The 12,281-nt window shown below is 40.9% G+C and overlaps 1 protein-coding gene across 13 annotated transcripts in view; it reads left to right on the forward strand.

Moving 5' to 3' along the window:
• The window catches only part of exoc7 (exocyst complex component 7), a 39,785-nt gene that overhangs the window by 25,715 nt on the left and 1,789 nt on the right, over positions 1–12,281 (forward strand). For 7 of the 13 annotated variants that reach the window (XM_072558947.1, XM_072558951.1, XM_072558953.1 and 4 more), the window contains 9 exons: positions 897–1,049; positions 4,305–4,403; positions 4,974–5,036; positions 5,529–5,595; positions 6,303–6,341; positions 7,700–7,765; positions 10,595–10,715; positions 11,180–11,275; positions 11,882–11,945. In XM_072558947.1, coding sequence (XP_072415048.1) covers positions 897–1,049; positions 4,305–4,403; positions 4,974–5,036; positions 5,529–5,595; positions 6,303–6,341; positions 7,700–7,765; positions 10,595–10,715; positions 11,180–11,275; positions 11,882–11,945 — 768 coding nt within the window. The remainder of the gene's footprint in view (positions 1–896; positions 1,050–4,304; positions 4,404–4,973; positions 5,037–5,528; positions 5,596–6,302; positions 6,342–7,699; positions 7,766–10,594; positions 10,716–11,179; positions 11,276–11,881; positions 11,946–12,281) is intronic. The other 6 variants (XM_072558949.1, XM_072558955.1, XM_072558950.1 and 3 more) reach the window with 1 other exon arrangement.

Below are 12,281 nucleotides of genomic sequence, written 5' to 3' on the forward strand. Positions count from 1 at the left end.
TTAACTTCGCTTGTAAAAACTGAAGTATTTTATTGATTGAAGCCTCTGAGTTAGTGAGGTTTGATGTGACATGGGGTTTGTGTGAATGCATCCAGTGTCCCAGATGGTGCCAGCAGCTAACTGTTGGGTGAGGGGATTGTGTGTTACATCTGGGTGTGGTTTAACTGACTTCTTTACATTTTGTGCATTGCAGCTGCATATCCATGATTACACAGAACACAACTGAACTAATCATCCCCAAGCCATTAGTGGGGCCACCTCCCCACACTTTTTTTTTTGTTTTTAAACCTCTCGAACTTTTTACATGATGAACAGAAAGTTGACACTCAGCAAATGATCATGAACACTTTCTGTTTTAGGGATACTTATTAATAGACAGCTGTTGTTGCAAGACACCAGGGCAAAATCTTCTGCTTTTCTGAAAAATAGCAAAATGAGATCCTTGATCTCCTCCTGAGAGGGCAGAAGTCTGTGATTTAACATTTCATGTGAGACACAGCACTCCCTCCATAGTGCACTACAGTTTCTGGAGTGGGCCTTGAGCTAGTAATTTTCTGGCACTGATCCATGGCTGAGTGTGTCTGAGACAAATACAGAAATTGCTGATGAAGGGTCACGTGACCCGAAAAGTTAACTCTGATTTCTATGTACAGATGCTGCCCAGACGTGCTGAGCTCTTCCAGCCACTTCTGTTTTTGTTTCTGATTCACAGCATCTGCAGTTCTTTTCGGTTTTAACCCTTGGATGATGTTACTTTCTTCTCCTACAAAAGGATGTAGCTGTCCTGTAAACAATTTTTTTTTCCAAAGTAATAGCATCTGCCTGTGATTATGAAGGATGACCATTTTCTTTTTGAATATTGGAGCCTATCATCTGTCTATCTCTTCCTGTTACAGGAAGCCCTGGATGGCCTTATGGTAGAGGGAGAGAATATTGTCTCCACAGCACGCCGTGCTATTATGCGACATGATTATTCTGCTGTCTTAACCATATTCCCTATCCTTAAGCACCTCAAACAGATGAAGCAGGAGTTTGATCAGGTTTTGCAGGTAAGTACAGCAATCTTGTCAAAAGGCTCAAAGGTGTGAGGATGGAGGCGTTAAACTATAGTATAGGATTGGTGTCTGTGAGACAGGGTGGACATTTGCACATACCGTCCAATGGAGCATCAAGGTTATCTAGATTCCTGGTGGACAGGGAAAAACCAGAGGGGCCATGGTTTGGGCCTTACCCTTGCCACCTGGCTGCAGGTGGAATGGAACTTGGAACAGAGCAGCCAGCTGTAAGCTAACAATCAAGAACCTATCTATCTCTGTCTTAAATATTCTCAAAGACCTGGCCTCCACAGCCTTCTGTGACAATGAAGTCCGTGAATTCACCACACTCTGGCTGAAGAAGTTTTTCCTCATCTCTGTTTTAAAGGGTCTTCCCTTTACTGTAAGGCTATTCCCTCAGGTCCTAATCTCTCCTGTTAATGGAAACCTCTTCCCAATGCGTGCTCTGTGTCCAGGTCATCCAACATTCTGTATGTTTCAATTAGATCCCCCCCCCCCCTCATCCTTCTAAACTTCAACTCTAGACCCAGAGTCCTCATTCCTCGTATGATAAGCTTTTCAATCCTGGGATCATTCTCATGAATCTCTTCTGAACATGTTCCAGGATCAGTACATCCTTCCTGAGTTATGGGGCCCAAAATTGCTCACAATATTCTAAATGTGGCCTGACCAGATCTTTTAAAGCTTCATAAGTACATCCCTGCTTCTATATTCAAGTTCTCTCAAAATAAATGCCAACATTGTATTTGCCTTCCTAACTACTGACTCGATCTGCAAGTTTACCTTAAGAGAATCCTGGATTAGGATTCCCAAGTCTCTTTGCAGTTCAGATTTCTGAATTTTTTCCCCACTTAGAAAATAGTGTATGCCTCTATTCTTCCTAAAGTGCATGACCTCTCACTTTCCCACATTGAGTTCCATCTACCTCTTCTTTGCCCACTCAGCTCAGCTCCTCAATACTACCTGTTGTTTCACCGATCTTTGTACCATCTGCAAACCTGGTCAGAATGCCTTCCGTTCCTTCATCCAGATCGTGAATGTATAAAGTGAAAAGTTGTGGTCCCAACACAACCTTGCGGAACACCGCTTGTCACTGGCTGCCATCCTGAGAAGGACCCTTTCATTCCCATTCTGTTTTCTGCCAGACAGCCAAGCTTCTATCCATGCTAGCACCTTGCCTCTGACACCATGGGCCATTATCTTACTCAGCAGCCTCATATGCAGCACCTTGTCAAAGTCCTTCTTGAAGTTCAGGTAGTTAACATCCATTTGCTCTCCTTGGTCTAACCTGCTTGTTACTTCCTCAAAGAATTCTAGCAGATTTGTCAGGCATGATCTCCCCTTGATGAAACCATGCTGATGTTGCCCTATTTTACCATACACTTCCAAGTATTCAGAAATCTCCTCCTTTGCAACAGACTCCAATCTCACCAGTGGCCGAGGTCAGGCTAATCGGCCTGTAATTTCCCATCTTTTGCCTTACTCCATTCTTAAACAAGGATGGTGATTTTCCAGTCCTATGGGACCTTCCCTGACTTAGTGATTTTTCAGTAATTCCTGAAAGATCACCATTAATGCCTCCACTATTTCTTCACCTATTGCCCTTAGAGCTCTGGGGTGTAGTCCATCTGGTCCAAGTGATTTATCTACCTCCAGGCCATTCAGTTTTTCTAGCACCTTCTCCTTGGTGATAGCCAATACACTCAGCTCTGCCCCTGCCAACTATCTTGAATTTGTGGAATGTTACTTGTCCTTCCAAGTAAGTAATTGTTCAGCTCCTCTTCAGTTTCTTTGATCCCAACTACTATTTCTCCAGCATCATTTTCCAGCAGCCCAATGCCCACTTTTACTTTTTATATATCTCAAGAAACTCTTGCAATCTTTTTTTTTATATTACTGGCTAGCTTACCCTCGTATTTAATCTTCTCCCTCTTTATTTCTTTTTTTAGTTGTCCTCTGTTGATCTTTGTAAGCTTCCCACTGCCCTTTGCCATATTATATGCTTTCTCTTTTGTTTTTATGCTTTACCTGACTTCCCTTGTCAGCCTTAGTTGTCTCATCCATCCTTTAGTATGCTCATCTTTCATGGAGATGAATTTTTGCTGTGTCTTGAATTACTTCCAGAAACTCCTGCCATTTCTGTTCCACTGTCTTTCCTGCTCTGCTACTCTCCCAGTCAATTCTGGTCAGTTCCTCCCTCATGCCTCTGTAGTTACCTTTATTCAACTGTAATACTGTTACACCTGATTCCAGCTTCTTCCCCCTTAAATTGCAAATGAATGTTATGGTCACTCCTAAGGGTTCCTTCACGTTCAGCTCCCTGATCAAGTCTCCCTCATTGCACAACACTAAATCTAGAAGTGGGTTCCACAACAAGTTGCTCTAAAAAGCCATGTTGTAGACGTTCCACAAATTCCTTTTCTTGTGATCCACTAACAGCCTGATTTTCCCAATCCACCTGCATATCAAATTCCCCATGATGGCTGTAACCTTGTCTTTCTTTCTCCTGGTGTACCTTGTGCCCCTGTTTAGAGGCCTGCAGCTAACTCCCATTATGGTTTATTCACCTCTGTGACTCCTCAACTCTACCCACACCGATTTCTATATCATTTGACCAAACATCGTTTTTTTTTGTTATTGGTTTAATTTCATTTACGAACAAGGCAACCCCACCCCTTTCTGCTCACCTGCCTGTCTTTTCGATAGGATGTATATCCTTGGATATTTAGCTCCCAATCCTGATCCCCTTGCAACTATGTCTCTGTGATACCCACCATGTCATACCTCCCAATTTTGATCTGTGCCACAAGCTAATTTACTTTATTTCGTATACTGTATGCATTCTGATACATAGCTTCAGTTCCTCTTCTCATTGTTATCCCTCTATCTGGTGTGCTTAAGTTTGATTTCTAATCCTTATTAAACACTCTGTCCTATTTTGTGTTCTGGAGGCTTTAGTAACCTCTCCTGAATTCTCCTTTTTCCATACTTTTCCATGCAGAAGTAATGATCCCACACTTCTGATACAAAGATTGGACAGCCAATGCCATTTGACAGTAAATACTGTCCAACTGGATGTCACCTTATGCCCAGCAACCAGCTTCCAACCAGTAAAGTTGGTCAGCTTAGGAAATGTCACTCAGAATTACACTTATTCTTCAATTTTTGGAAGGGTCAGAATTGAGGCTGAAACCTTTTACAGACAAATGTGCTTCTACAGATATTTTTAGCGATAATTGTGTCACACAGGGTACAGCGGCCAGCACCAAGAATAAGCTACCAGTTCTCATTACCTCCATGGAAACCACAGGAGCAAAAGCTTTGGAAGAGTTTGCAGATAGTATTAAGGTAGGTGATGAATCAGTGAAGTTTCATTCTCTTCTATAAGTTCAGCAATGTTTTACAATCTGTTAATTGTTAGTAACTTCTAGACTGTCAATCCGCAGCTAACAATTGCTGAAATTCTTTATTAATGTATTCTCATTGTGTCATGCTATCAGCTTTTCTTGACTGCCTATTTCTTCATATCTCTAACCAGTGGGATGGTGGCATCATAAACGCTAACTGTTTCTAGGTTGTGTAAGAGACCCCAGGTGGGTTTTCTGACAATGGAATTGACATACAGGTCTAAAAGCAATACATTTAGGAGCTAATGACATTCTTGTGGAGACTGGGCTTGTACAATTATTTGTACAATTACCACAAAGCCATTTGAAATCAATCACCTTTTTAAAAGCAGTTTGTATCTTAATCTCTTGCTGTATTTTATCATCTTTTGTTTCTGGCTTAAAAACATTTCTGCCTCAGATCAAAAAAAAATTGTCTTTTTGTTTAAAGATCAAACCTTAAACTCTATCATTCTGTGAAAATCTAGTGGTTGTAAGCAGTGATGTAGTTTCATTTCTCCTCATTCTACAGAATGATCCAGATAAAGAGTATAATATGCCCAAAGATGGAACTGTCCATGAACTGACCAGTAATGTACGTTGGTATGGCATTAAAAGTTTTTATATTGTCTTTATTACGTATGCTATTCTTGGTGTTTGGTGAACATCTAAAATTTGTGATTTTGATAAGGCGATATGATAGAACACTTGCCAATTGTTCAGCTGTTAATGACACGAATTCAGCATACTGTTCAGCCAAGTTATTCTGTGCTGGGTTCATTCCTCCTATGGATGTGCTGCACTTGGAAGAAAGAATTATCCAGTGATAGTGATACAAACCCCCCTTGGATTTCTGCTGTTATCAACATCTATATGCCTCCTGGTATAAGTAGGTGGATCAAGTTGAGATACCTTGCCCTTACCTGAATAATCATGGCAGCCAGACGCTAAAAGGAAGCTTGAGCCCATGGAACCAAAGCCCATTGGGAAGCCACCTTCAGGGGAGTAGATGGAAGGGAAAGTGAAGTCATTCTGTGTTTGCTGTGCACTGTTGTGAGGCACTAACAGCCACTGATTTCTCCTGCAGGCGATATTATTCCTTCAACAGCTGCTGGATTTTCAGGAAACAGCAAGTGCCATGTTAGCATCACAGGGTGAGTGTGTTTAAAGTTTTTTTTGTGGGGTGGGGGTGTGGTGAGGAGGTTGGAGGAAATGCTAGGGGTGTTGCTATTTTTTCCCTGCGTCATATTTTAGCCATCCACTGTGTCCATTCAAATGAATGACTTTGGTCTAAAGGAGTATCATCCAGTCACCCACTTGGTGACTGTTGCTTCCCAAGCTGCAATCTACTGACCTGGGAAAAGGCAGAGTGATTCTCTCATTGTCTCTGCTTTCCAGTCAGTAACTGGACAGTTCTTGTCTAAAAAAACAGTAGCTGATGCTGATGAATTTCAGTTTTCTAAGAGCTGTATTTCGAGTGAAATTAAAATCATTGTAAAGATTAAAATCCTACCCTCTCCAAATGGCTTAAAAGTTGGGTTCGTAAAATTCTGTTTTTTGTTGCTAATCTTACTAGCGTATTGAATTATTTGTCATGTATTTATTTTAGAACCCAGTTTAAAATTAAACATTTTTGTTGCCTTTCAGCTTTTGTTGCTTTTTAACTTCAAGTATTGGTTTGTTCCTGACACCTCCCCTCCTGCTTGTATCTGTTCCCCAACCACGCTATTCTACCTGTTTACCACCCTGCTGGTACTCTCTGCTTGACCTCCCTGTCTTGCTTAACTTTACTCTCTCTGAATTAATGAAGTTTTAATCCTTTTCACTTTTACACTTCTCTTCGCTGTGCTGTCACCTGTAGTTCTGGGGGACACTTACAATATTCCTTTAGATCCCAGAGGTGAGTTGATGGAATTCCAATCTGTCCATGTCTGATATTTCCCATCAGTTTATATTTTATTGGAATCAATGTTGTTTTAAACTATGTCCATTGCCTCATTTGTTAAGCAGCTTGTTCTCTCTAATTTACCACCCATGTAAAGCTGGTTGTGGTGGCAAATGGCTCAAGGTTTGAGGAAGATTTAATGCATACATTTCTGCAAATTAGGGCACTTGTTCCCACATTGGGTAACTGCTTGCTTCTTTTTATGCTGTTACTGGGGATTAATTACTCGACAGTGTTTCCAGAAGGCTATTGGCATCTATAAAGTGTAACGTGGCCCTTACAATCAGGAGGATCCCAGGTTTGATTCCACACTGTGCTGTGACAGGCACTGGTATAAGGGAAGGTAAAGCAAGATTGATAGTTAAATGTTTCCTAGAAGGGTCTTTGGCTGCGTGGCCACAACCAGGGTTGGATATATCTGCCCCTCAACCACTTGTGAGCAATGTCAGTGAATCAATACCACCCGTCGAACTCTGTCCCAAAGGGGTCCAGTTCCGCCTGGGGAATGTGAAGTGAACACGCATTTCCTTGTATTGTGGATTGCTATTTTTAATGCTTTTCCTGAATTCTCCTATCTCTTCCTCTTGAAATTGTTGTGCTGCTCCTAACTGGTCACAGATTTGCAGAGTGGATTTTTAAAATTTGGAACCCTGAACACAGCTTTGGGTAGGGGACTTATTGTGTCATCAGGGAGTTAAACAGGATGGAGGGCACTCTTCCTTTCGCTGGGCTATTGTTCCATGTCAGCAAGTAGTCTTTATCAAAAAATGTTACAGTGGGGCAGCACGGTGGCTCAGTGGTTAGCACTGCTGCCTCACAGTGCCAGGGACCTGGGTTTGATTCCCGCCTTGGCAACTGTTTGGAGTTTGCATATTCCCTCTGTGTCTGCTCCAATTTCCTCCCATCTTCCAAAGACGTGCAGGTTAGGTAAATTGGCCATCCTAAATTGTCCATGATGTTCAGGGTGTGTTGATTTAGGTGCATTAGTCAGGTGTAAAATGTAGAGTAATAGGGTTGGGAAAGGGTGGGACGCTCTTTGGAGGGTTGGTGTGGACTTGTTGGGCCAAAGAGCCTGTTTCCGCACTGTAGGGATTCTAGGATCTTATAAGTTGGGTGCAGTATGTCCCTGTGTGATCTTGTCTAGAAAATTGCGTGTGTGTGTTGGATTTTATTTTTGGGTGGTGGCAGGACTAGAATGGAGGAATTACTTTAAGAGAAGATTTCATTAATGTTTTAAATCATCATCCAAACAAAATATGCTATCAGAATGCATTTTGATTTTATCACTAAAACTGGAAATGGTTGACTTGCAGAAACTGGTTCCTCTACCAGCACCTACAACTTTGAGTTCAGTAGGCGGCTTCTCAGCAACTACATCTGTAAGTATCGCTTTTACAGTGAGGTTTCTCTGCCTTTTGCTTAAGTGTTTGAAAGATTTAAATTGCCTGGTCCATTGTTACATTTTACCAGAAATTTGGGACCCATAAATTGATAATCTGAGAGGTGTGGAAGAGTTTGTTTTTGTGGATGAGGGTGTGTACATATAATGTGTGTGCCATCTGATAATGGAAGTTAATAAATCTTTTATAAAAATGCAGTAGCTCCAACAATTTATTATCTGGTACTTTTGACTTGTGGCCTGAAAGTTCAGGCCACATGTTCCTGTTAACTTATGCCTGTCGACCTAACTTGTAGAAACAAAGGCAGAATCATGTGTTGCTCATAATATCGTCAATGCACCTACTTTTGGAAAACATTGTTCCATAAATTTACCTTGAACAAAGCAATTTAATGCCATAAAGGAATTTCACATGAACGCATTTTGTCTGTTAGCTGTTATCACTGGAAAATATCTAGGCATGAGACTGTGGGAGTTTATCTTTTGTGCGAAGAAACAGTTTCGTGTAAAATCATTGTCTGTGTTATGATAAATTGTCATGTGCAGTTTTGCATGTTTTGGAAATGGAATAGTTTTTATTTCATAACATCTAATAGAATTTAAATTTTTAAGTAATTAAGATAAAATAACCTTGAATTTAAGATCAGTCTCCGTAATGGGATCACAAGTCTATTGTTGATTGCTGTACAAACCAATCTCGCTCACTCCTGTTCCTTAGGAAATCCAATCTGTGGTTCTTACCCAGCCTGGAAGATAGTGGGGGACTGCAGATGCTGGAGAGGTCTGAGTTGATTATGTGTGTCACTGGAAAAAGCGCAGCAAATCGGGCAGCATCTGAGGAGCAAGAGAGTCAACATTTCGGGCTTAACCCTTCATCAGGACTTGTGACACACCAACTCTTCTGCTTCAGTTGCTGCCTGATCTGTGGCTTTACCCAGCGCCACAAGTTATTGTCCCTTACCCAGTCTGGCCTACATACTATTTCAGATCCATATCAATGTGGTTGATGAGAAAGGTGCTCATATCCCATGAATGAATTGTTAAAAAAGCTGCTTTAAGTTTGGTATCAGATATGCTGTATGTTTCTCACTGTGTGCACCTAGGGTTTTGATTATACAAATAATGGAAACTTGTTTTCCCCCACCTAATCATAGGCAACCTATTTGTATACTTTTAATTGCTGGTTAAGTTTTTGAGTTAATGTTGAGGTATTAAGAAGCTATTTACATATCCTGTATGAAGTTTATTTCCTGGTCTTGTTGATTTTATTGTATTCTGCCCAAATTATGAAACTTCCAGTTAAGTTTTTTTGGGGAGGTGCTTTAGTGTGGAACCTTGATATTTCCACTTCCCACATTATTTGCATGACTCAGTGTATGAATCACGTTTATAATTTAAAATTTAGATTGCAAGTCTCCAGTAAAAGATTCAAGGGGTATTTTAGCATGAGTGTGTGGGATGCTAGTGCCTTTTAACTTTCAATTAGTGCTGAATTCTCAGCAGCTTCATGTCATACCTTGCCTCTGCTGCAGTGTGGGTTGGGACTGTCTTGGTTTGCTTTTGTCTTCTGCTTGGCCTGTTGTTTAATCTTAGTCATTGTTGATTCTGACTTCTCCAGTATCTGCAGCCCCCACTATCTCCCAGGCTGAGTAAGGACCACAGATTGTCTTTCCTAAGGAACAATAGTATATTGCACAACACCAAGGTGTTCTAAAGCTTGCTGCAGTCAGTCAAGTTTTTTTTAAATGTGTAGCCAATATTGTGATGGAGATTCGGAAAACTTCTACAAATAATGATGAGGGAGGTGGTGGGTGTACAGTTGTGCAGCATGCAGGGTCTCAGGGCTTCTCGGTGTTCGCAGTCTGAGGGATAAGATTTGTGGCTTTGGTTTTCAGGCAGCAAGGAGGCAGGGGAGTGATCTAGATGTTTCCTCTTTCTTTTGGCTGTTTCTTTTACTTCTGTTTGTAATCCTGTCTTTCGTATACTGAAATGGCACTGGCAGATGGTGACTTTGTACATTTTTCACTGCTCTTGTATTCCTGTACTCACCTACGTATCACAATAAATTCTCAATCTAAATCTGAAAATGACCAGAAAATCTTTTTTTTATCATATTGGTTGATGGATGTTTCGAATAGTGCTATGAAGTTTCATCTCTGTTTGAAAGGGCAGATGTAGCTTTTCTCTCATCTGAGGGAGAACCCCTTCCTACAGTGCAGCACTCCACTGGAAGTGTCAGTCAAGACAGTGTGCAGGTTTCTGTAGGAGATTTGAGCTCCTGTCTGATTCAGGCAAGTGTTTGATCCACTTGAGCTACAGTGAATAAACCGCTCTTCTGTATTAACCTGACTTTGGAATTTAATTGACAGTTTGTTGATCTCTGTTAAATCATATTGGAAAAGGTATTGTGGAAACAGAAGGTAATTCAGCCCCTTGAGTTGTGTTTCTTGCATTCTTACCAGATTTGATCTGTGCCTGTACACAACTTGCTCCCCATCGCTCCATCTCCCAGAGATCTTTCTTGTACAGCCATCTCTGGTTCTCAGGATTAAAAATAAATAATTTGTGGGCCACTGTTGTGCTGATGGCCAGCTGGGATGAGAGAACTGGCCACTACTGTTAGATAATCCTGCCAGGACATCCCCCTGAGCCTCGGTGAGTCACCAACTGAAAATGAAAAAGAGTACCAGTGGGAAGCAGTAGAGAATAAAGACCAATCTCCTGAGGATATGCAGATAATTTGTTTTCAATAGAAATTTATTTCTGTACCTTCTTACTCCAATTTTAATACACTTCCTTCTCTCACTAGGCAAAATACTTGGCAACCTGCAGCTGAACCTGCACAGCAAGGCTAAGGTTTATGAGGACACTGCTTTGGGTGCAGTCTTCCTTCTCAATAACTTTAATTACATCCTGAAATCCTTGGAGAAGTAAGTTTGTGGTAATTACGTCTGGTGTTCTCGGACTGGCAAATTTAAAGCTGCAGAAGTGAAACAGAAAACAAGAACTTTTTTCTATTTTTGCTCTTTCTCTACTAGTAGAATGTTTTTCTTTTGAAATATTTCCCTTTTTACCATCGTACAAAGCTGTAGCCAAAATCAGTTTGTGAGCTGCTGCTAAACCATGATCCTATTCTGCACTGACCGCTGTCTGAGCCCTCCATTCTGGACTTCAGGCCGTTGTCTTGGTTGTAATGCATTAGACTGGATGTGTTCAAATGCCTGGAGGCAATATTGTTGTATTTTATAACTTTTCTATGTTGTGAAAGTGTCTTTTTTTAAGTTCCCAGCAGGATATAGTTGAAGAAATTAGCAAAAATTGTAGATTGGTGCAATTGGTTACTGGTTAAAAGCTGAGGTCAACCAGATTCCTCACTTTCGGTATGTTTGTTCAGGTCTGAATTAATCCAACTTGTAGCAGTAACACAGAAGAATGCAGACAAGACTTACAAGGCGCACATTGATGAGCAGCTCCAAATTTACCAGCGCAGGTAATCTTGTGTTTTGTGCTCTTCTGTCCTCCCAACTCTCTGAAGACAATCACCGTTCTGTAGACACCAACAAATCTTCTGTACCTTTGTCCTTTTTCTCCACATCTACAGGTAACTTGACTGAAGACCCCACAATGAAGCTTGATTCTGTCCCCACTTAATGTTGTGAATACATTACTTAATATATCAGAGATTTGAACTAAAAATCTAGAGACATGAATTCTGAATCAATCAGGCTAGTGAAAAATTTAAATTGTTAATCTGGAATTAAAAACTATATTGATAATAGTCAGTATGTAACTGTTAATTGAGAGAAGGACCTTTTTTTTGTTTGACTCTCCTTTCAAAAAGGAAATCTGTCCTTTGTGATTTTTGAATGAATGTGGTTGATTCTGAAAGATGGATCTTGATGTGGAGGAGCTTGTGCTGTAAGAATAATGTTCCTGAAGTGTTGGCATCTGCAGGAACAATGGCAGAAATGTGGAGGGTGGTGTGGGAATGGCTAGGAACATTCACTTCTTTTTTTTTCCTTATGAAATAGAGGGAGAATGGTGCTAATTATATAGCAGGGAACTATCTGCTTAACATGTAATCCTATTTTTACAGTTGGTTAAAGGTCACATCACCCGTAAATGAGATTAACATGCCTGTCTTGCAGTCGACAACAAAAGTAAGTGTTCCTGATATTTGTTAAATTTGTGTGAAACACTCCTTCCTTGTGCAGCTTTGCTGGGCTCAGTTTCTATGTTAACCATATGCAGCAGTGTCCTTCCAGGAACTCCACCCTAAAACATAACCACACCCTTTCCTCCTGATTGCCCTGGGGAGCAGATCCACGGGTTGTGAGCACTGTCTGCTACCTTGTTAACTTGGCTGTAACTTACACACGGGGCTTGGTGAGTCTGCCCAGTAAACCTGATCATATCTTCAAATCATCTGCAAACTGACTAGGATCACTGTAACAATCACATGTGGGAGCCTTGGCTGACCTTTGGTTTGTACCTTT

Source organism: Chiloscyllium punctatum, chromosome 39 (genome assembly GCF_047496795.1).
Source record: "Chiloscyllium punctatum isolate Juve2018m chromosome 39, sChiPun1.3, whole genome shotgun sequence".
Taxonomy (NCBI): Eukaryota; Metazoa; Chordata; class Chondrichthyes; order Orectolobiformes; family Hemiscylliidae; genus Chiloscyllium; species Chiloscyllium punctatum.